The sequence below is a fragment of the Phyllopteryx taeniolatus genome, chromosome 16 (assembly GCF_024500385.1).
Source record: "Phyllopteryx taeniolatus isolate TA_2022b chromosome 16, UOR_Ptae_1.2, whole genome shotgun sequence".
Classification (NCBI taxonomy): domain Eukaryota; kingdom Metazoa; phylum Chordata; class Actinopteri; order Syngnathiformes; family Syngnathidae; genus Phyllopteryx; species Phyllopteryx taeniolatus.
In genome coordinates, this window is record NC_084517.1 from 2,577,257 (window position 1) to 2,603,262 (window position 26,006).

A 26,006-nucleotide genomic window follows, 5' to 3' on the forward strand; every position below is an offset into this window, starting at 1 on the left:
ATTCATTCATACATTTTCCATATCGCTTATCCTTAATAGGGTTGCGGGGGTGCTGGAGCCGATCCCGGCTATCTTCGGGTGAGAGGCGGGGTACACCCTGAACTGGTCGCCAGCCAATCGCAGGGAACATATAAACAAACAAGCAAGATGTGGGAGGAAACCGGAGTACCCGGAGAAAACCCACGCAGGCACGGCGAGAACATGCAAACTCCATACAGACGAGGCTGGAGTTGAACCCTGGTCCTCAGAACTGTGAGGCAGATGTGCTAACTAGCCGCCCACCGTGGCGCACGGCTCCTTTCATTCTCTTTAAATGCGGCGCGCGAGTGGCACACTGATAGTAGTTGACATGCCGGAATAAGATTTGGTCTAGTTGGGGATGTTGAAGTGCGCTTTACAAAGAATTTCAAGCAGATATCCATGGCCGGATGATGTTAATTTGGAGGAAATCACAGATCTGCGCCGTGAAGTGGGCACTTGGAGCCCACCGCCCACCCAGATTTCTGTGCCTATGCCACCCCATAGCTGTGCCACGGCCAGTGGTGTGATTTTAAAAATAATGATGATGATGATGATGATAATAATAATGCGCTCAATGAATTGATTTGTACAATAACTCAGAGGGCTCGATGCACGCTGTTATACTGTATTAATGAATGACATAGAACACACATGTCCGCAAGGCTCACATATATGTATGCCTGCACTTCAATCATCGTCACCAAAATCGTGTTAGATAGCAGTCTACGTTGCGGCAAAAGTTCGACATGGTCTGAGCACGCATACGTTCAGACCGACTTTCTGCCACCAAATTGTCGTATGCCGTGGGTGGATGTCAAAGGACACACCCTTGTTCCGCTGGTACGCCCATCTTGGCGCAGACTGTTCTGCCAAATTGGGAAACATGCGCAGCGAGCCTGGCGCTTGCACGAAAATCAGGATATGTCAGTTTTGTGGTGCTCCGCTTGACCATCATTAGCTGGATACTGCTTGTTAAAACGTTTTGCAACATGAAGTCTTTAAAGGCGATTGTTTTTGCGAAGGGTAATTATAAAAACGAAGAAAAGTAAGACTTTGCTTCGAAAATAATATGAGAGCAGCACCAAGTAGAAGTCATACATTTCTGAAGATGTCTCTGTAAGGCAAAAGGCCACATCGATTGGCAGTAAATATTCATTGAGTTATGTTTTTGTTTATTTTTTGAAATTCATTTTGTATTGTGGCGGCCAACTGGTTAGCACTTCTGCCTCACAGTTCTGAGGACTGGATTTCAAATGCGGCCTCGCCTGTGTGGAGTTTGCATGTTCTCCCTGTGCCTGCGTGGGTTTTATCCGGGTACTCCGGTTTCCTCCAACATCCCAAAAACATGCATGGTAGGTTAATTGAAGATTCAAAATTGCCCGTAGGTTTGAATGTGAGTGCGAATGGTTGTTTGTTTATATGTGCCCTGCAATTGGCTGGCGACCGGTTCGGGGTGTACCCCGTCTCTCGTCCGAAGATAGCTGGTATAGGCTCCAGCACGCCCACGACACTCGTGAGGATATACGGTACGGAAGATTAATTAATGAATGAATGTTTTGTTGTTTTTATTCTCTGAACACAGTGAGTTGGATTATAATCAATAAGCAGTTCATTTTGTTCACTTGTAAAAATATACCAATATTTTGAATTTGAAAAAAAATATCCCATTTTATTTTTCCAATTATAAATGGTTCCATGAATGCATGTATGGAAGTGCGGGGTTCAGTACTTCACTACACTACTGTGCATATGTTTACTATACCACATAAGTACAGCCCTAAGTGATATTTACAGTATGCTCTTTCAGGGCCAGATGTTGGAAAGGATTGAAAATTATTCAATTCATTATTAAAATTTCTGAAAGAGGGCTGTGGCTATGTTTCATCACAATGTACAAAAACCACTATGTAACTGTGACTTTTTGGAAAGAAAGAAAGGGGATACATGTTTGGTGTTGAGTGGAGAGTTTTTACCTGTGTCCTGTCGCAGCCAAAAAGTAAATGCAACAGTGGACTCTTGTGTCAGGTATTCTCCGCTTACGGTTGACATGCAGCTCTTCTCGCAGATATTTCTCATACTGCTCGTTGATGTATTTCACGATGGGCTCCCAACTTGAGGAGGGCAAAAGAGTCAGGATAAAATGTAATTGAGATATGGTATACAAAAACCCACAATCCAATATGATTTAAGAAAAACAAATAAATCAAATGTACAATATCTCCCCAAATCATACAGCAAAAAAACCCTGCTCTTACCAATCTAAAATTACATTGTTTTGCTTTAAGAAGGAAAAAAACACATTGGACAAAATGACTCAGCTTCATCTGATTTTCTGATATGGGCTTAAATACAATACATAGTACTGTATAATAATAATAATAATAATAATAATAATAATTCAGGGGGCACGGTGATCGACTGGTTAGCACGTCTGCCTCACAGTTCTGAGGACCAGGGTTCAAATCCCGGACCCGCCTGTGTGGAGTTTGCATGTTCTTCCCGTGCCTGCATGGGTTTTCTCCGGGAACTCTGGTTTTCTCCCACATCTCAAAAACACGCATGGTAGGTCACTTGAAGTCTCTAAATTGCCCGTAGGTGTGAGTGTGAGTGCGAATGGTCGTTTGTTTATATGTGCCCTGTGATTGGCTGGCGACCAGTTCAGGGTGTACCCCGCCTCTCGCCCAAAGATAGCTGGGATACAGCTTATCTTCACTAAGGTTGCGGGCGTGCTGGAGCCTATCCCAGCTATCTTCATGGTACACCCTGAACTGGTCGCCAGCCAATCGCAGGGCACATATAAACAAACAACCATTCGCACTCACATTCACACCTATGGGCAATTTAGAGTCTTCAATTAACCTACCATGCATGTTTTTGGTATGTGGGAGGAAACCAGAGTACCCGGAGAAAACCCACAAAGGCATGGGGAGAACATGTAAATTCCACACAGGCAAGGCCGGATTTGAACCCGGATTCTTAGAACTGTGAGGCAGACCTGCTAACCAGCCGTCCACTGTGCTCCCTAATAATAATAATAATAATAATAGTAATAATACATTTTATTTTAAGCACCTTTCAAAAAGACAACAGTAAAATAGTGGCTAAAATCACACAGCGAGAAAGTGACTAAAATTGTAAAATTATGTAAATACGCACAAATATACATATATACATACATACATGTGTGTGCTCAGATCTTTTAAATCTGATCCCGCCCCGTTTTTTCCAGGCATACCCCAGGGCTCCGTTCCTTATATTCATTTTTTACCTCCTCCCCATTATATTTTTCCACTGCTTGACGGATGACACCCAGCTCTACATTTCTGGTAAACCAAGTTCAACATTTCCTCGCTCTTCCTTTATCTCATTTCTTTCAGAAATCAAATCCTGGTTCATTTCCAATTTCTTGAAACTCAGCAGCGATACAATTGCATTTCTGCTCATCGGAACCAAAAGCACCCTTTCCAAAGTAGACAGCTTCACCCTTACAATACTCAGTTCCTCAGTCGCTCCTTTCCTTCAGATTAAGAGTCTGAGTGTCATCCTTGATGCCCACACTTCCGCTATTCTTGTCCACAGCCTTGTCACTTGATGCGGGCATCAACTACTGTGCTTCTCTTCTTTTCAGTCTTCCTTAAAAATCACTCAGTAAACCCCAGCTGGTTCAAAACTCTGCAGCCCACCTGATTACCAAAACACCACAGTACCACCATATCACCCTCATCTTTCAGCAACTCCATTGGCTCCCCCAGTTATATACCAAATTCTATTGAAAAATTGCCAAGTCTGTTCCCACCCTCCAATCCTCCTCCTCTCTTCACCTTAATGTGCCCCTGTTTGCCTCAGTGACATGGGAAGCAGAGCTTCCAGCCGCTCTGCTCCCGAACTCTGGAACCCCCTGCTACCTGCCATCGGCAACATTGACTCTTTTCTTCTTTTCAAAGCCAGACTCAAACAAAACTCAACTATTCAGACTGCCTGCTACCTCTCCCGAAGCTGCAATTCTAATGCCATGTATATTGTTTAGTCATGTATTGTGTGTGTGTGTTCTTCATGGCCTTAGCCTTTCTGCCGCATACCAGTTGTCATTGTTGATCTGGTCTCCAAACCCTGGAGTGTCAATCACTGTCAGCTTCATCTTCACCCCCTTCTCTTCAATCACTAGACAGGAATGCACAATAGTTACAGTAGAATGCATGAACAAGTGAATAGCCCATATAGTTTTGTTTGTTTCAAATTAAACAATCGTGATTGTTGTCTGATTGGTCAGTTTTGATTCAGAAAAAAAAAACATGCCTTTTGTTTGTACAGCAGGGTATCAAAGAGCAAAGAAACTTTTAAGAGTCAGTGTCATGTGTGTGTTTACATACATGGCTACATAGCCATGTTGGACGGATGCTGAGCAGCGGAGCAAAGGCTATCATTTAAGTCCATTGGCAATGTTGAGTAAGCACTGAGGAATCTCCTTTCAGCGGAAGCGGGGGAACAAACATCTGGTACCTGAATCATTACGATTTTCACTAACCTGCAATAAAGCACCACATGCACTGTCTAGACCGGTCTGAGAGTCAAAAGTACAGTGGCTTCAACCGATTGAAACACCTCCAATAACAGAGCAACAACTAGAAGTGTTTATCTGAGATTGACTGTCATCACAGGGACAACCAAGTCGCCATGAGGCAGGAGCAAATGACATAAACAGATTTACGGAATTGGCATCATGTGACCTAATGATTTGTCATTTCCCATCGATCCACAGACACTCTTAAGCAAACTATATTTCTAATGGACTTTACAGTTGCTGGAGGGACACAATTGCAGAATTGTGGAACTGTTGTTTCACTTCCGAAAAATCCTCTGGATTTATAGGTGCTGGCCTCAAACTGCACTGACTTTTGGGAATGGTTATAGTCGGTACCTGCTGATATTTTAAGTCTAGATATGAGGCTTGAAGGAAGTTTCCACTACCAGGATTTACACAGTCAAGAGCAGCTAGCTGGAGGTGACGAGAATGTAAATGTCTGTCATTTTGTCCCTGAAGCGATATAGAATTTCATTAAAAGTGTGAATGCAGTGAACAATAAAAACTCCAAACATATTTACTAGAAATTTACTTTTCAATTCCACTTGTCCTTATTAGGGTTGAGCTGAAACCTATCCCAGCTGACTTTGAGCGAGAGGTGGGGTACACACCGGTCTGGTTGCCAAAATAATCGCATATAGACAAACAACCATTAACTATTTAGATTCTACCTAAGCGGCATGTTTTTGGACTGTGAGAAGAAGCAGGCGTACTCCAACTAAACCCACATGGAGAACATGCAAACTCCTTACTGGAAAGCCGGAGTCAAGATTTGAAGAAGTGTGAGGCAGACATGTTAGCCATATACCCGTTTCTAGCCCATTTTGGGGGTGTGCTCAAACACCCCTAAATTGAATACCAGCACCCTTAAAATTTGGGAGATTGTTTATTTTACTCTATGGCATTTTTAAACAAGCTCGAAATGTGGAAAACCATACAGTACTTGGTTGACAACTTATTTTATCAGCAAAAATACAGCACCAGCCTTTGCTTCAAAATTTTTTGTTTTTTCCCCCCACCCAATTCCTCCCACCCCTTCTCAACTGCGCTCTGAGTGCTGCACAGAGCAATAAGCTGCCATCCAGTGATAAACAGTCGTTCTCTAAGTACCTGGCTTAAACAGGGATATGTGGAACATTTCTTAATCAATACTAGGGTTGGGAAGGATAAACCGATACGACCGGATATCCGTTCGTAAAGGCGAGAGATACGACTGCATCGGTAGCAGACTCGGTTATTGATACAAAATCCGCCAGGAATCCTTAGATACACTAAGGAGCAACACTACTACTTTAACAACATTTCTCCGTAGCGTCACTATTTCAACATCAAATAGCTTTTCAGTAGTTAAGCTACTTTCGTGGTCACAGCTATAACAAAGTAGTGTTCCCTCATGAGTTGTAAACATTGAATGCAACGTCACGTTACGTACCTTATCTCAAATCCGCCATCGACACCCGGGGCCGGCGGCAAAATGTGGAACGCAGATTGTAAACGTGCACAATATGGCAAAGGTAGGTACATCTCGCCAATTCCAAAGGACTATAACTCAGTAAACTAATACTTCTTTTCGAGTCCTCGGGGTGCACTTATACGCTCCAGTGATGGTAATCTGCGACCCTCTAAAGCAACTCACAGCCAGGTATGTCCCAAAACTGACAGAACAATGGCCAGTTGAACTAAGGTAGTCATCACAACCTAAAAGTTAATAAATATTGTTTGTGAGAGTTTGTGAAGAGAAAATCTTTAAAATAAATTGTTGTAATGTTGTGGTGTATTTAAATAATTCATATATATAATTTTAATTTAAAAAAAAAATATCTTAATTTTTGCAGTGCCATAAAACAACAATGCTTGGGATTAAGTGGTCTTTTACATGCTTGAAAATAGGGTTAGACAGACGTAATTTTATACAATTGGGCTAAGTCAAGTCAAGATTCTTTATGATTAGCATCTACATGTGCAAATGTTAACTATCGCATTTTTTTTCTGCACCGAATCGAATCGAGACTCGATTCTATCGCTCCCACACTGAACTGAATCATATAAAATCGTTCTGCCCATAAAGATATCGTTTTTGAATCGAATCGCTACCTGTGTATCTCGATATGTATCAGATCGGCCTCATGCCAGAGATTTTCAACTCAATACCAACACCATTCCTCATTTTTGCAGCATTTAATCACAGCCCACTCTTTATGTTGTCAGGTCGGAGTTCGCTGACTTTTTTTTTTTAAAGATGGGAAACGTTTCAGGTGGTCAGTAGCACCACTACTGTCCACTGTTTGAATTGGAATGACAGAAGCTAGCTGTTGTGTCATGTGCACGTGTTAATATTAAAGCCAATGTGCTACTGACAAGCTAACTGACTGGATGCCCATTAACAAGATAACTCATATTAAGGCTTCTTTACACAATTTTTGCCGTGTGCGCATCAAGCTACGCAATGCGGGCGTTGTCGGCCGTGCGAGCGCGGGTGTATAAAGAGGCCTTTAGGACACAGAAAGATGGAGAAGCAAATAGAGGATTTTATATACAGTATTATTATTCAAAGTATTCACACAAGTCAATTTCTGTTTTGTTTAACATATGATGCACTGCATTTCATAAAAAATAAACAAACAAAATGCATACTGTTAATGTATACAGTATGTAGACGTGCTGCTGTGTCAAAACGAGATGTCTCTATAGGGTTACAATGTTTGTTTTATAAATTCTATTTAAAAATCCAATTCATACCTCTTTTGTGTGGCTCAACATTTTAATAATCTTTATCAGTTTTGATGGTTTAATCACAGACTTTCCAGAAAAGGCTAATATTTCTCTTACATAAATATGGAAATGAAATTAAAATGTACAAAATAGTGATATGTATATATCTTGCCTGGCTGGGACCTCAACACCCCGAAACCTCTGATCCTAGAATCACTTCTGACTAACCACGAGGCTAAATGTCATCATTGCTTGTACTGTTTCCCCAATTGAAACGATCAGATGCTTTCATTTATAAAGTTCAGTCATGTGGTGGTAAGCTACACTTCCTCACCATCTTCTTTCATAAACCTGCTGAGAGGCCAGAAGGGATATTATAGCACCCAAGATTTGCTATTTGTTACAAAGGGACATCATAATCTTTGTAAAACGTAGCAGGAGATTGGGTCGAAAAGTAAAACATAAAGTGAATGTAACTCTTCAAGCCTGTGCCCATTCGTATATCTCCATATACAGACACGAGATTTCCAAGCATTGCTCTGATTTCACCAGGAATTATACTTGCTTCAAGGATTTGGGCCCCTTTGAAAAAAAAAATCTCACTATCCCAAAAACATGGCAGATGTATTGCACTTGAGAACACTTTTCTTTTTTTTTCCCAAACGAAAGGGATGATTGCTTCAAACATCATTTTTATAAACTGAAAAAAGGGGGGACTTTTTTTTATATATATAAAAAAAAGATATACAGATTATTCCAACCTTCACTAATGCTGTTAAGAGTATAAAAGAAGAATGAAGGTGTCATGTGAAGAATCCTGCACGCCTCAGTTCCATGACCATATCTAGGCTTTCACTGCGGCGTTGACCTCAACAGCCTGCTGTTATGGTTACATTTCTGCATAACTGACGCTTTCTTGACACGTTTGCTCCTGTTCTCTATATTTCAGTGTGCGTACTTCAAATCTGACATGCAGTACTGGCTTGAAGAGCCATGTGATGGTGAAAATGTTTATAGAAGATGTCCTACAGACTGCAAATTCACAGCCATAGTGTTTGGTTAGAAAAAGACTTCTTGAATACAGGGATACAGACAAAATAAGCTCTGTGTGTGTGTGTGTGTGTGTGTGTCTGTACGCGTGTGCATGTGCGTGCGTGTGCACTCACTGTGGCTCACTGACTGCAGCTTGACTGTTTGGGAGATTTCCTCCTCATAGTTCGGTGTGCAGGACTTCCTGCTGACTTTAGACTTGAAGAGAGTGTTGACCATTGTAGATTTTCCCAAACCACTCTGACCTACAGAAACAAATCAGGTTAGTTTTATTTGCTCTTAACTTCGAGACTTAAAGACTTTAGTCTGCTACCTATCTATATTTTAATCAAACAGAAACTCATTCTAGGCAAGTCTGTTTTCACGTGTAGCGTATATCGGTCAAATAAAAATGTAATTAATTTAGGAGAGAAGAATAAGCCGGAAGCGACGTCCACTTGACGTACACCAGGCATTCTCCTAGTGGCCGTCGCACAGCAGGGCAAGCGTGGAGAAATGGGGTTATCAAGTGGTTGGGAGTCCATGTGGGGGACTACAATTGCGGGAGCATATCCGCTGTACACACGTATGTGGCGCATTACCACAAATTCCCACATTTTCTTTAGGGTTAGGTTACAATACTAAACTTAGACTGTACAGTACTTTTAATCTGAAGCAGTTCTCATGTGTCTATTCACACTCTCAAAAATTAGATATATAATATAGTACAGGGGTGTCAAACGTACAGCCCGAAATGGCCTGTCAGGGGGTTCAATCCAGCCCGTGGGCACAGTTCTGCCCGTCAGGCAAGTTTTAGTTCATTTATACATATAGACTCTTATTTTGGAACTCAGGCTTTTATTTTGACACAAGCACCATAGAACCGGAAGTGCCGTGAGTCACGTGACATGACATGCACGAAGATGAGAGAGAGAGAAAAGATCAGTGTGGCGGAGCACACCTCCAATCAATATCCAGTGAGATTGAGACGTCGTGTGAATCAATGCCTATAAAAGTATCATAATACTTAGTAATTGGGACATGGGTTTAAGACCTGATAAAAATGGTTGGGTTACGTCAGACAAACAAATCATGTGAGTGACTCGCTTTTGCAGAGACCCCTGACAGGGAAAAGCTGAAAGTCACTTCTTTAGTGAGATGTAGGCTACAAGGTAATTTGGTGCATGCTAATAGTTGGAGAGGGGTTGTTAATTGTTTGTGGTGACTAATGCTTACCTCATATAACTTCATCGTTTGTGTTTTAATCTTTTTATGGCATGCTACTGGGTCACCATCAAATAAGCAGCTAATTTAAGTTTCTATTTTGCACTTACTGTGGATATTTATGTCTTTAATAGACATAGCAGGGGGTTAACAACACTTTCATTCTGAAAAATTCCCACTTTAGTTTGTAAAGTGTGATGAGTCAATCGAGCCTTTCAAGATTTCCTGATGGATGTGAAAATGTATGTAATTTTAAAATGATTTCTAAATAAGTTGTTGTATAAAAGGTACATTTCCAGTACAGTTTATAGATCTACTGTGATCTGTAAATTGCATGTATAAAAGAAAACACTGGTTCATAATCCATCCATCCATCCATCCATTCTCTGAGCCGCTTCTCCTCACTAGGGTCAGGAGGCAGGGTACACCCTGAACTGGTTGCCAGCCAATCGCAGGGCACATACAAACAAACAACCATTCGCACTCACATTCACACCTACGGGCAATTTAGAGTCTCCAATGCATGCATGTTTTTGGGATGTGGGAAACCGGAGTGCCTGGAGAAAACCCAAGCAGGCACGGGGAGAACATGCAAACTCCGGACAGGCGGGGCCGGGGATTGAACCCCGTTCCTCAGAACTGTGAGGCTGATGCTCTAACCAATCGTCCACCGTGCCGTGGTTCATAATATTGTTGAAATTGCACAAATTTAGATTTATTATTTTTATTACTCATGATTTGAAACAAGATAATAATCAATAAATGTGAATATTTTACCAAATGTCGTTGTAATTATGTGCACCCAAAAAAATTGTACAAAATTTAATTGTTGTTATTTACACCACGGATATCCTGGTCCGGCCCACTTGAAATCAAATTGGGGTGAATGTGGCCCACGAACTAAAATGAGTTTGACACCCCTGATTATAGGATATCAAAGTGTATGCGCTAATTACACGCAAAAATGCAAATGAAAGTCAATAATGAAGACACAAACTTCTCATTCTGAATCATATTTGAGTGTACCCTTTTTTAAATAATAAGAACAGTGTATGGGTGCATCTTATGTCTCTTAATTGCAGCATTCCGAGGCTGCTTACTCATTGATGATTTGACGGCGACCCAAAAGTTGCTCTTACGCTGCCATATAATCAAGGATCTCAATTGTCTTAAATGCACACCAAGGACTGAGGATCGAAGAGGCTCCACAGAGCAGCTATAATGGAGGAAACACTCAAGTTTCCTTTGCGGAACTCTTTTCGTAGAAACGTGACAAGTGGCCGTCATGTTTTCTCAAAAACATGGAATGAGCACTTAGAATGTCTCTAAAATCCCTCATCACAAATACATTCAGGACAAAACAATTGAATACTCATGCCTGGATCAGTCTACAAGACAAATTTGGTCTTTCATAATTGCACTATGTCAGACTACTGCCATAAAATCTTGCCGTATCTCGGTCAGACACTGGCAACACTACACGACGTGTATTCCGATTTCACCGTATCCCGTCTTTTACGATCACTGGGCTTTATCTTGTCAAATCAAACACCGTCGGAAGGCGGAACCAGAAAACGTGTCACCTGTCAATGCGACCGGATACACTCGTTGCCATGGCGACGACAACAACAATGGATCACACCAATGTATTGTGTGGGGGAAAATAAGAACAAAATAAAGAAAAACATGGTGGTCATTACCAGTGGTCGGGAGAGGACATTCATTCAAGGATTGCTTGAGGTATGTTGACATACTTTTAATACGATACCGTTCGCAAGCAGACAACAAAACGTTATGTAGCCTAGCAAGCTAGTGGTAGCACTAACAGTTGTACGTAAACATGCCGGTTATTGTGTCGAATCATGCTCTAAAGCTTCGGTAAACATAGATTTATGCGCGTGAATAAATGTTGACAACGGCGACCAAGTATGTTGTCAACATCAAGCACCAGAGGCGATGTGCCGGTCACAATACACAATCATATTGGTTGATGTGAAGGTACGCTGTCGGAGAGTTGTAGCTGATATGTCACACAACACGGAAACTACCTAAAAAAAAAAAATCGAACATGCTAAACTTCATTTTGGCGTCGTAAGGCTATCGTAGGGCCAAATTGTTGGTCGTGGATTATGTCAGACTACAAGAAGTTTTGTCGTTCCTAACAAAATATGTCGGGCCCGATCTGGAAAATCGCCCGCGATAGCTAACCGGACCAATATCGAGACTAAAATCCTGTAGTTTGATTTAGGTATTAAGTAAACAACCTATTATGTTGCCTACACTGCTCTTCTCACGAATAATGTTCCAATTGTGCTATTGATGTCGAGTTTTTAGGGCAAGTGACACCGTTTGAGACATCACGGTAATTTATGATGCGTTGACTTGGCGAACCCCTCGGAATTTCGGCCCGTATGTGCTTATTGGTGGATATTTTTTATCGGTGGATATTATTTACTGAAACTTGTCAGCCAGTCGGAGAAGTGGTTTTAAATATATATATATATAGAGAGAGAGAGAGAGAGAGAGAGAGAGAGAGAGAGAGAGAGAGAGAGAGAGAGAGAGAGAGAGAGAGAGAGAGAGAGAGAGAGAGATACGTGTACAGTATATACGTGTATATGTACAGTGTGTGTGTGTGTGTGTATAATATATATATAAGCCTGATGATATGGAGGGGTACTACTTCTCACATATGCACAGAAGGTACGTGCTAGTTGGGCATTGGCAATAATCATTGTGGAGTATCCTGAGTCACTTTTCATGCTTGACGTCGGCGACTGTCGGCCGACGCCGTCTTGGTGTGTCCCAGCCTTAACTTTTGGCAACTTGGCTTATCCTTCGGCGAACTTGTTAGCCTGTCATGAGCAGCAATAGCGCTTCTGAAGGTTACCTGGCAAGCTGCTAAAGCACTGAAAAAGTGAGTGTAACTCTTCAAGCCTGTGCCCATTGGTATAGTATTTGTAGTGGACAAAGTGGCAGTCGGCTGATATAACCAAGACGTCGACAGACATGCAGCTAAAGGCTATAGCTACACAACCACCGCTAACTAGCCTCCTACTAGCCAACATTGTAAATTTACAAATGCTGAACCTAAAATATGCATGGGTCTACCTTAGTAATTATAATAACTTACATCTTACACTTACCAACCACCATGATGTTGAACTCAAAGCCAGCTTTCATGGTCTTGTGTCTCATCTGGTCCAGCACTGCCTCAATGCCCACATAGCCAAACAGGTCACTGCCATGGATGAAACTCATCTGCATGTCTGGCACAGTCTGGCACACTTCCACCTTCACCTCTGACTCCACCTCTTTCTTCATTTCTCCTTCCTCCATTCCTTTCTCCATTTCCTTCTCCTCCACCTCTGCATGGACCTCCACACCGTTTGTTTTGCTTTCCTTGCCGGAATTCGGGGTAACAGTGCTCACTTGTATTGCTTCACTCTTGTCCTCTGCGGCTTGCTCTTCTTCCATGATGGCGTTTTCTTTCTCCTCTCGCTCCTCCATCAGGGAAGGTGTTTCTGCGTTCAGATCTCCAGCACTCTCTGTGGATCAAGACACAGATATAGATTGGTGGTGAGTTCTACAAGAGTTTGGAATCTTATATTTGGTTTGTTGGAGGGCCATATTAATTGACTGCTACAGTATTCTTTACATGCATTATCTCATAGAATTTTGCCTAAAGCATTCAAGGAGAAAATGGCACATATTTTTCCTTAGATTCACTTTAAATTGTCTCAACAATTGTCAAGCAGGGTTATTGACACCCACTTTAACATCGAAACACAACACATCATATGTCCTGTACAAGCAAAATTGAGAAAGAACACGCCGCGGTTCCCACGACAAGGAAGCTATATATGGCAGACACACACACAAACACTTCCAGGTTTACCTGACCAGTGAAGTATCACAAGTGTTTGTGTACAGTCTGGGTCTGGTCTGTGCAGTAAGAGGATTGACACATTGAGTGCATATGCGTGTGTGCTTACAAATGCTTGATTGAAGCATGTGTGTGAGAATGACTTACAGTCGATAGCAAAAGTCTACAAACCCCTGCCTAATTATAATTGTAGTAGTAACATAAAAAAATGAGACCAGGATTAATCATTTCAAAACTCATCCTACCAAGCTTGTGACCTATAATCAATACAACTCGATTCAAGAGGGGAAGTAAGAATAAAAAAAAGTGGATAATGTGGTTGCTCAGAATTAACCAGTCATAGTCAAACGCCTTTTAGATGGGAGTCAGCACTCGAATACCACCTTTTAAAGTGCTTCTGATTAACCCCACTCAAAGTTCAGTTTTTCTAAAAGGCTTTTCCTGACATTTTTTATTTTTTTTTGCTTTCTAGCAGAAGCCTCAAAGTTTTGCGCTAACACTGACTGGTATTTGGGAGCTCCTCGTAATTATCTCTCTAAACCTAGCATCTCCAAAACCCTGACTTTTCAGGAAAGCAAAAAAAAAAAAGGCATGTTTGTTGAGCCATTAAATTGCATCATCAAACAGAGCAAGCCATTTTCAACACTTGAAATTGGTCAGAAATTTGTAAATATATATTAAAAAAAAAAAAAAAAAAAAAACGGGGACTGACCAATAGTATCAATTTATGAAAAAATCTGAAATTGACCAAATTTGGACCTAGGAGGATTTAGCCCGACGCCAGTGATTTGTTGTTAAACAAAGGCACTTTAAATAGTAGCAAGTGTGTACATTCCCATTTAACATAGTTTGAATGTGATAGGTTCATTCTGAACACAGCCGCATCCCCGGTTATTTTAAGAGGGTGTACACGTTTTTGCAACCACATTATCTCAGTTTTTTTTTCATTTAACTTCCCTTTTCGTAAAGATTTCATTTTATTTTTCAATGGAGTTGTAAAGGTTATACAGTAGGTCTCATTAATGGTGAAAAATGTTTTGAAATGACTTATCTTGGTTTCATATATCACAAAAACCTGGTATTTGAACAGAAGTGTGTTGACCTCTTATATCCACTACATGTGTGAAAAAGATTAGTCACTTCCAGGCGCTGAAAATCAGCAGCCTGTTGGAGTAGTGAAACTCACTTTCTCTTTTATTTATTTCTAATTTATTGTATTTTCCCCATTTGCAAGTGGGGAAAGTCAGTCCTTCGTATATAAGGACTGTGAGAGTTTGGTCTAAAGACACAACAGAGGAGGTGATGCAGGAGTGTTTCCATGTTACCGACTGGTTTTATGTTTTTTAAGAAACAGCACCCCCGGCCCCCACCCTCCTCACACACACACACACACACACACACTGAAGCAACCCAGCAGTGTTAATCTGCATCATTTAATCAGCTAAAAATATCCAACTGTAAAACCATTGGAACACAGTTAATCCTGATGACAGGAGACAGAGTGCGAGTGAAACACAGATAAGTCTGGGTTTTCTTTAAATAATGCAAAAATCTTTCATACTACTGGACTGAAACTATTTTGAACAGTGTATAATGTTGACAAAAAAACATTTACCACAATTTAAAATTTAAAATATGTGTTTAATGACAACTTTTTTAGCTGTTAGTTGATTCTGACAAAATGTTGATATTGTCAGAAAGTCATCTTGTTTTCTCAACATGAAAAACAAGATTGGCATTAATGTATGCACAGCAAAAACTGTGTACATTATCATAGAATTAGTAAGACGCAGCAATATTCCTTCCTAAAAGGAGGAGAATAATGAAAAGACTCAGACATGTAGAAGACAAAGTCAACAATGTGCACCTAAACCCACTCAAACAACATGTGTAATGACTTGTAATGTATGTGAAAAGCAAACAGTGTCTCAGATTGCCACAGAGACACGGACACAAACTCATTTACTAAGAACACAAAAAAGGAGGGCAAACACGCACATTGTAAGGGAGAAACTCATTTAGTAAGAAGAAGACAACAAAGAGGACACATACACACAGTCTACTTCCTCTTTCTGTAAGAGAAGTAAAAGTATGTACAAAAGTACTCTTCATGCTAGTCCTTGGTTCTACATACAGTAGACACACAAATTAATGTGATAACAATACAGTTCTGCTTACATATTTTATATATACATTATTGTAAAAAAAAACAAAAACATCTGTCATTCTGTCAAACTTTGTGAATGGATTCTGCAGCCCTGAACATATATGACTGGATGACTACTTCTTACATTTTGCTCGGTATATTTTAAAAGTGCACAGCTGCTCACACACTCACAACTACTTTTATCATGCTTCGAGATAAAGGACCCTCTGAAGAAAGCCTAAAACAAATAGATGGACAGCAATGTGTTGGCTCCACTTCACTTTTTTTTTAAAGAAATAAAGTATATGCCAAGATACTTGCAAAGTTGGGCAAGCTCCGGATAAATCAGGCAGCGACGTGTATTTTTCGTACTGCGGGAGAGTTCCTTTACAAGAACATTGAGAATGTTCAAATGACACATTGAAAGGGAAATAAGAGTTGAAGATTTGAACTGCTGCTCGCTATATCGCAGCAGTGTCTTTGTCCGATTTGTCAAAATTTGTTCTAATGATTCCCATTCAAATAGCCCCGTAAAAGCAATACGAAACAACGTCTTTTGCAAGCCACTTTGTCAGAATACGAGGTTCACCCACTGCTTTTCCTAACCCACACTGTCTTTTGAATCGCCTTTTTGGGTGTTGCAAGAAAAAGTGTGTGAACTCTTTGGAATTACCTGTATTTCAGCATAAATTGATCGTATAATGTAATCTTTACCTAAGTCACAACAATAGACACAGTTTTCCTGAAACGAATACCACACAATTACATCTTTCCATCTATTCACTGAACACAATATGTAAAGGTCACAGTGCAGGGTGGAAAAAACATGTTACCCTTTGCATTTAATAACTGCCAATAACCTCAACCAAATTTCCTGGAGTTGCAGACCAGACAACAACAGCATTTGGAGCATTCCTCTTAACAAAACAGTTTCAGTTTCACAATATTCTTGATATTCTATTCGATCTCACGTTGTGGTTCTCCCGGCATCGCTCAAATAAAAAAAATTCGGTTCCCGGTTTCGATGCCTACAGTCCGCCCACCCCGAAGAAGAAGTAGCGAAAACCAGCGAAGAAGAATGCGCATGAAGACGTGCTTGTGCCCAACGGTGGTGACAGCAAACAAAAGTGTGTCTTAACTTTGTTAAAATTAATGACCAGTCACCTCAATGCAACACTTGGAATAAGATTATATTGTGCAAAGGAGGGTTTCACGATGTGTAGAAAAGTCTGACGCGCTACGAGTCTCAACCTACACCGCACGGAGCGTCAGTGAAGTCAAGTCTCAGTCAATTGGGTGAGTGGAACAATGCAATACGTCTATGCCAACATTGAGACAGCTAACAAGGTAAACGGTTGGTTGCACTTTTGCACTGATGGATTTTAGCGTTTATTTTAGTCTACAAACCAACGTAAGAGCCGATGACAGAAAGAAAAAGCTTAACATTGACCTAAAACTTCACCATAACAACTTTACATCACAATGAATTGGGACAAAATTGACATGAACGTCTCACAGTATTACAAACACTAACCCTGTGCCTCATCGGTGTGTAAGGAAAGGAATCAGCGTTTAGTAGCATTTGGTTCCATCCATTAAAAAAAAATAAAAAAATAAAAATCACCAGTGCCGTGTGAAGTTACATTTTGTGCCAAAATGCTGAGTTCCAGTATGTACCTTTCAAAATAAAAGGTTACCATCTTAAAAAAGGAAGTCAAGTTAAAACTTGTACATATAAACCATTTGACGCAATGAAATAGCTCCAAATAACTATTTTAACAATGCTGTATTTAACTTTTAGCTGAAACATTAATTAATGAATATTAAGACAATTGGGTTAGTTCCACACGCATTGCCTTTTAGTTCATAGGTTTGATATTGATACTGGTTAGCAAGAACCTCGTGTCAAATGTTCATTTTAGTTTATACTGCGGGCAGCTAAGAAAATGGATGTTCAGAATTTGGACACCCTTTATTTAAACCATATAAACCTTTTTGACCCAGCCCCCTAAAAGAATCGGAATCGAGAACTGTTTGGAACCAGAATCCGAACCAGAATCGCTCAAATTCAAACGATGCCCAACCCTATTTGGCATGTCTAGTGTAAATCTCTTTCTTGCAGCTCTCTTTAATTCATGCCACAGCATCTCAATTGGGTAAATGCCATGACTCTGACTGGGCCACGACAGAAGCCGTCGTATATTTTTCTGTTGAAGTCATTACGTTGTTGATTTAACTTCTGTCATTTGTGGCATTGTACTATTTCATCATCCATCTTTTGTTAAGATTTAATTAGCAGAGAGAAGGTCGTCAGTTCTCCTGCACAATGTCTTGAGAAACTTGGGAATTAATTTTCCTGTCAATGACAGAAATGCATCCAGGCCCTTAGGGAGAAGCTGCCCCAAACTGTGATGCTCACACCACAATCCTTCACAGCTGGCATAAGGTTTTGATGGTGTTTCCCCCCCCCACACATAGTGTTGTGTGTTACTTCCAAACAGCTCAACCTTGCTTCCATCTGTACACACATTAAGTCGAGAGTACCACTGCAAGAAGACTCAGGTACTTTTTTTTTTTTTTTACAAACGTCTAACCTGCAGCAATGTTTTTTGGATAGCAGTGGCTTCCTCCATGGTGTCTTCCAATGACATCCATTCTTTTGCAACGATTATTAATCGTAGGTTTGTCAACAGAAATGTTAACACGTGCCAGAGATTTCTTTAGTCGACTCTAAAGGCCTCATTATACTCCCGCGGTCGCGCGGCTGACAACGCCCGCATTGCATCACATGACCGACGAATTGCCCCGCGCAGCACCTCTGCGTAGCTTGCCGCGCACCAAAGAAAAATAGTTGCTGCATGTCGAACGCCGCGGAGATCATCTCTCGTGACTGGTCTGTTTTAGTCACATGCTGTGATGACGTACCAGCGTGCCCCTTGGTTCTACATACCATCTACGCTGCCACCTTCTCGATGGATTTTTCAGCATAATTAAACGTATCATCTGGTCATCTAGGTCCATTTCTTTTGTCGCGGTCGCCGTTGTTGTTGCTTTGTTCCTTGTTACTGAAAGGAAAGTAAAAACGGCTACCAGAAATGGCAAAAAAAATGCAGAGGAAACTCCACCCTGTGGTGTCCTAGCCAATACCAGCCGTAGCGACACCCCCGACGTGGAGGAGAACTGCAGCACACTTTCAAAACAGCGCGCGTGGGTTGCACTCGAGTATAAAGGCAAACTACGCGTGGGACAGCCGCAGTGACATCAGCGCCGTCGCCTTCCGCGCTAGTATAAAGAAGCCTTAAGACTTTTCTTCACCTCATTGAGCATGATGCATTGTGCTCTCTTCAAATGCTTGTTATACTACCTTGGACAAATTTGTGGGTTTTACCCTCCCTCTCACAGGGCAACGGGCAGGGAAAAAGCAGTGAAAACGACAACTTAGATGGCGACTGAGAGCAGCTACAGACTGACTAGGTTTTAGGTGCTAATGCCTTGACAAAGAGCAGCATGTTGGCTACTTAAGGCTTCTTTATAATCACGCGGACGGCGACCGCGCTGACATCACTGTGGCTGTCCCACGCGTAGTTTGCCTTTATACTCGAGCGCAATCCACACACGCTGTTTTGAAAGTGGGCTGCTCCTCCAAGTCGGGGGTGTCGCTACGGCTGGTATTGGCCAGGACACCACAGGGTGGAGTTTCCTCTGCATTTTTTTTTGCCATTTACGGTAGCCGTTTTTACTTTCCTTTGACTAATAAGGAACAAAGCAACAACAATGGCGACCGTGACAGAACAAATGCACCTAGATGACCAGATGATATGTTTAATTATGCTGCAATGTTGATCGAGAAGGCGGCAACGCAGATGGTATGTCGAACCAATGGGCACGCTGGTACGTCATCACAGCATGTGACTAAAACGGATCAATCACGGGAGATGATCTCCGCGGCGTTCGACGCGCAGCAACTATTTTTGTCGGGTGCGCGGCATGCTACGCAGCAGGGCCGCGCGGGGCAATTCGTCGGTCACGTGATGCAATGAGGGCGTTGTCGGCCGCGCGACCGCAGGAGTATAAAGAGGCCTTTAGGAGCGGGGAGCTGTATCAGCCACTGCATACTAAATAAAACATTTGGGCATGCAGTAAGGGGGATGGTCTTCACTAAATAAATAACATTCAAAGTGAACAATGGTGTGAAGACAGATACCAACGATCATCACACCTCATACCAATTAGCCCATAAAAGTATCTCAAAACTCAACTCAGTTTTGTCCCCAGTAATGGCCATTCTTTAACTGCATTTACTTGTAATAATGAGAGCATGATTGTGAAAAATCATTTGGGTGCAGCTTAACTTGACCTACTACAGACACTGAGACTGTGAAACAATGCAGATTTATGAGAATAATTGTTGGAAAACAAGTGCAGAAAATCTTCTGTCCCTTATTCTTTGCCCCTCGTTAAAATGGCAAAAACGATACTATGAAGTTGTGCTGAATATGGTTACTTATTTATGGGTTAGATTAAATCTTTTTTTTAATATCTTCATGCAGCCAAAGATTGGGAGAGATATAGTCAGGCTTTCTATTGTATTTGAGTAGAAATACCTTGAAGGTATTTTCTTCCTTCAAGGTGAAAGCCCATTTCCCGTAAAGAAACAATTCTAATCCAAAACAAGATTTTATTGATATTGAAAGGTTAATTGACATTTAGAAGTTTTTGTTGATAATTTTGTTGGGTAGTGATATCAGATCCAATTGTAACATTTCTTGATTTTCATCGGGCTGAATGCTATGACATGTCAACAAGTCAAACTGGACTTGTATAGAGCCTTCTATTGACAAAGGAAACCAAATGATACATCGATGGAAACATGTCCATACATAAATAATCATTGTTTAGATACATTGAGCATATAACTCTTAAAACCTTTGGATACTGACATTTGCTGTTTTCATATTATGTGACAGAATTAGTTGCGTGACCAGTAAATCATTGTTCCTGTCCTATGTATTAATTGATTTTGAAATTATGGGTTGTTGACAGAAAGGCCCAATATTACAAACATTTAATGGGAATATATGACAAATTGTTACTAGTGTTGTACACAGACACATATATATATATGTACAGTACCTCAGCATTCTCAAGCCAAACTGTTGTGAATGACAATGAATGACTCTTAGGTGCAAACCCAACTGATGCAACGTATTCCCCCCAAGGCACTGACGTCTGACTCTCAGCCTGAATTTATGATGCACCATGAGTCATGATATGATGAACAACATCAGTTGGAGAGGTAAAAACATTTGAAGTGGAGGTTGGCTCTCATCGACATAGCTCGATAGCGAGATAATTCTATGAGGTAAATTGAGTTCCTTTCATGGATTTAATAGAGTTCAAATTTTGTCGAGTCAAGAGTTCAAACTATAATAGCGTGATGTAACTTTGTTTCTCTCTGAATACAGGTCCATCAATTAATTTTATATACCGTTTATTCTCATTAGGGTCACTCGTGAGCTAGGGCCTATCCCAACTGACTTTAGGTGAGGGTCGGGGTAAAAACTGGATCGGTCGTCAGTCAATCACAGTAAATAGGGCTTCGAAACTGCTTCACATGGGGGTTTGTGGTGGCCATTTTTGGGGCTACCGAGAAGGCAAGCAATGGCTTAGCTATCACTGTGTCGCCGTTGACATATTGTGAAAGACATGTTTAGAATGCCCAAAAGGGAAGCGAATTTACAGAGTAAAACTAGATCACAAAGCGGGAAAGCAATACATGGCAAAAATACACGTTATAAATGGTTTGGAGACATACAAAATTCCTAATAGAGTGGAGCAGCGACCTAGACCTACTGCCTCTTTTATATGCAGTGAGATTTGTGAGTGCCAAGACTTTGGAGAAGTTTAAGAATTATAAATCGTAGCATCTCAAGTGCAGTTTCAACGGGTGGGTACAAAACGTTAACACGATGAAGTCGGCAGTGTCAACACGTCATTTGACCGAAGGTACGTGGACCTAACCAAGTAGCATGTGTGCTTGCTTTTTAAACATATGTTTTAAAAGTTCAGTTAAGCTATATATACATTATATTAACGTTCTCAGATATTCATCACTAATCCCGCTAAAATGAATGATTGTGCTATAAAGATGTTAATAAAGGCAGCTGTCAGATAACGACACATCCCACATACCTCGTTGCGTGTAAAAAAATTAAATAACAGGATGCAGATCTATTTTTTCTTATTGTAATGAGTGTAAAAGTTTGTCCATTTTTTTCTCCTTTGCAACCATGTGACGAGGTGCCGCACACCATGTAACACAGTGTCTTACCATACTTCAATTCGAATGACAAAACAAAAAGTTACCAGTGAGGCAAGACTTCGACCAAGTAAGTCTTCAGTTGTAAACAAGTGACCGTAGCCCCCGAAATGGCGATTATGCCCATCATGTATGCAAAGCGGTGTGATGACACGTTTCCACGCCGTATAGTGATAGACATTCACAATTGAGGTATATTGACCAAAGCACTTATCTGTACATTTCCCTTTAGCTCCCTGGGTTGTGGTACGCTGCCTATTTCCTCTAGCACTGTACAGTACAGATATGACTACAACTGTGTACTTGCTGTATTAGTTGCTCTGATGGATTGAAAACAAAGGTCAAATTTTGTGCCATTAGGCCAGAATTGTGTTTCAGAGTGAAAAAGGGTCTTAATTAGTTGTTTTGTTTTATTTACAACTTTGTTCTCATGTGCTTTTGGTTTTGGGCATGTATATCACTTTTCTTTAAGTCATATTTTGGAGAGTAAGAAATCTATTGGCGAGTGAGCACTAAAAGTAGGATTCATGCTTTGAGTAAACAGAATACTGGTATAACTAAAAAAAAAAAAAAAAAGAAAACGCAATTTTTTTTTTTTTTTTATGCCCCACAAGGCTGAAGAACGTGCGACAGTCAAGTTTGCTGGTGTCTGCTTGTCTTTCTTCAAAAAAAAAAGAAAGATAACATTTAATGCAGATTGGGAGTCTTGAATGCCACAACAAACTCATTTTAATGGATGTTTGATTCAAGCATTTCAAAGAGGCCTACTCAACAGCCCCCTCCCTTCCTTCCCCATTCTGACCGCCAAAGTGGACCAGTCCTGTCAGCTTTCATTGTTACCCATGAGACTGAGCCTACTCTATTGATATCCATGGGGGATGAGAAGAACAAAAAGAAAATTCCTACCTTCCACCATTCAAAATTCCCACTTGTGTGATGCTGCTGCAGACTCCGAAAAGAACGGTTCGGAAGAACTCTATTCTGGTTCTGCTGTTTTTAAAACTCCTTTCTGAAAAGTTTGTCTAGAACAACAACGGTGATGTCCTGCACTCTGCCTTTGTATCTTTCCCTCTCTGACTGCCTCACGCTCTCTCTGCTTCTCCCTGATGTGAGGAGAAGTGTGAGGAGCCGGCCAAAGAGAGGGAAGAAGAGGGGGGTGTTGATGGCTAAAAGCAGCACCAGGATCCATTCACATGTAAATTGGCCAAGAAGCTTCCACTAATCCCCATGTGGAGAAGAACGCCTCCCCTTTGCCCTGTCCTCCCCCTTCTTCTCCGTCAGAATCATTTACCCTGTAGTGGCTGACCTGTCTGTCAGTGTGGAGAGAGGAATTCTGTCACTGCCGCCGGACTGCATCTCTGGTGTCTTCATTACGGACGTACCGGTTGTAGTGGAATGTAACCTTAATTCTTTCAAGGAACTCACTACTATCGTCCTCACCTTCTGCTTCAGATAAGAGACAGAAAATTGATGGGACTGACGGCTCTATACGTTTTACACCCACCCCCATCCTATATGCCTCAGGTCTCAGCCTCAGGACATACAGTACAACAGCTGTTTGGAACTTTTTTGCATGAAGAGTAGAAAATATTTATGTATTTTTTTTAATTTTTATTTTATTAAACACAAAGGTTTTTTTCCATCTTAAAACTCTATGGCATGATATTTAAGTTGTTAATGGCGTAATACTGAAGAAGCCGACCATTTATGGACTGCGGCCTAAATCCAACCATTCATTTTCTATACTGCTAATCATGTTAAGAGTTTCGGGGAGCTGAAGACTACCCCAGCTGACTTTGGGCGAAAGGCAGACTACACCCTGGATTGGTTGCCAGTCAATCATAGGGCACATACAGAGGTAGACAACCATTCACACCATCACTGAATGAGAACTGAACCCACGCTGCATGTCTGCAATGAAGTCTAGCAAGTGGACCAGCACAATATCAGTCTGGGGCCTAAATGTACCAAGTTAATTGAACTACAGTATGTACAGTACATATAATGAAACTATATAAACTAGCTCGATGCCAACAGGCTCACTGCTATATACGTTGTAACTTAGTAGTGGTAGTGTTTAATTGATTTAACGTTTACATTGTAGTAGTATTAAACCTTTTTTAAGCTTGTGTGACAACCAGATGCCTTAGGCTTGCCGGGCACCGAGCGACGCAGGCAAACATGACAGTACTGTCACATGGTGTGCGCAGTTCTGCAACTAGTTTTCATGACTGGGCATCTGTCAGCCACCAGTTTGTCTATGATTCAAAATTTGAATTGCAGGTGAACAGTGTCTCATATGTCAAGGCCCATCAAAAATGGCATGTCATAGCACATGAGCTTTCACAACAAAAATTACGTTTCTACCTGTATATTGTTTTACAACAACATATAACTATATTTATAATTTCATATGTACCTGTGGTTAAAGAGTGAAGCCTATATTGCAGCGATTTCCAACCTTTATGGAGCCAAGGCACATATTTTACAATTGAAAAATCTCACGGCACTCCAACAAACTGTGTCACAAAAAGTGAATACATGAATTAATGTTATGTACTTCCTGCCATACAATAGAATAGCGTTTATTTGTTTTGTCTGTCACTATGCCTCACTGGCATAAATAGATGAAAAAGGATACATTATTTCTTGTAAATAAAACATTTTTTGAGAAATTACGTAAAATTTTACAATTTCCCACGGCACATCTGAAGAGCGCTCACAGCACACTAGTTAGTTGAGAATCACTGCTATAGAGTCTTTGTCACTGAAATGCATGAGAGTTTTCACAATAAAATGTCGTCTCCAGGTACGAAGCAAGATCCAAGCCCTACCACTACAGTATATCCATCCATCCATTTTCAACACCGCTTATCCTGGTTAGGGTCGCGGGACGCTGGAGCCTATCCCAGCTGACTTCGGGCGAAACGCGGACTACACCCTGAACTGGTCGCCAGTCAGTCGCAGGGCACATATAGACATGGACAACCATTCGCACTCACATTCACACCATCACTGAGTGGGAACTGAACCCACGTTGCCTGCATCAAAGTCAGGCGAGTGTACCACTACACCATCAGTGACCCCACTACAGTATATATATATTTAATTTTACAATATCACTTAACTATAGTTATAATTTCATATTTACCTGTGGCTAAAAATCAAAGCGTGGAGTCTTTTGTCACCGAAATGCACAAGTATTGTCAATAAATGGGGCTATCACTGCCAACAGTTTGTCAAATATCCACTCTTTCTCCTTCATTTCTCATTCGTTTTCTCTCTTTGTATTATCATAATGTAGTTAAAATGGCCAGGGCAAGCTGCTTCTTCCTTGAAAATTGTGCCTTGTCGTTTGTGGTTCAATGAAAAATAATACAGTGCAGTATATGTGGCGCTTCAAAATACTGTTTTCCAATAAGAACGCCAAGGGTTGCAGCTTTTACGTTGCAGCGACTTGGTATGTGTGCAAGAGTCAATTGGGAGGTGTGCGGATGTGAGTTGCCGACTGTAATTTGTTTGCGATTGTTCAATTCATTCGTGTTCAACCAATTCCTCATTGCTACGTGTGCGGCGGGCCTTAGGTGCCTCTTGGATCTGACTTATTGTACCCTCTTCATCTGTCGTTAAAGTTCAGAGAGTGTATGTATTTTATTTGCTTTGATGTATTACCGTATTATTGATGATATTATTGATTATTGATGTATTTTTTGTTTTGTACTCAAAACAAACCTGGCCAGTCTCTGGTGGTAACAATATAGTCATTGAGGTACAGTAAAGTAATTTTGTACATTTAAAGGACTGGCAACATATTGCAAATCTCCAGTGAGAATATTACCAACGTGGAGAGGTCAATACGACATTCAAAACCACTGGTGGACTTATGATTTTAATGTAACAGCATCAGTATGGTATTTCACTCCAATAGTATTGACACACTTTCACTCCAAGTAACCAGTTAACTCTGTCATCAAGCTCTGTTCTGTAATGGGTGTGTCTGTATAAGCTCCAGATCCATGACATTCTGTTGTAAACTTTCCTCTAACTCTATGCTAGGCTGATGTCTGGAAGTCCTCACACCGCGATGCAA

At 40.9% G+C, this 26,006-nt stretch overlaps 1 protein-coding gene across 6 annotated transcripts in view; it reads right to left on the reverse strand.

Moving 5' to 3' along the window:
- The window catches only part of septin12 (septin 12), a 109,522-nt gene that overhangs the window by 12,177 nt on the left and 71,339 nt on the right, over nucleotides 1–26,006 (reverse strand). For 4 of the 6 annotated variants that reach the window (XM_061749152.1, XM_061749153.1, XM_061749157.1 and 1 more), the window contains 4 exons: nucleotides 12,712–13,113; nucleotides 8,482–8,610; nucleotides 4,101–4,182; nucleotides 1,995–2,132 (listed from right to left, as the gene is read on the reverse strand). In XM_061749152.1, the coding sequence (XP_061605136.1) occupies nucleotides 1,995–2,132; nucleotides 4,101–4,182; nucleotides 8,482–8,610; nucleotides 12,712–13,113 (751 nt within the window). Of the gene's footprint in view, nucleotides 1–1,994; nucleotides 2,133–4,100; nucleotides 4,183–8,481; nucleotides 8,611–12,711; nucleotides 13,114–18,547; nucleotides 18,689–22,822; nucleotides 23,067–26,006 lie in introns of those variants that run through there. The other 2 variants (XM_061749154.1, XM_061749156.1) reach the window with 2 other exon arrangements.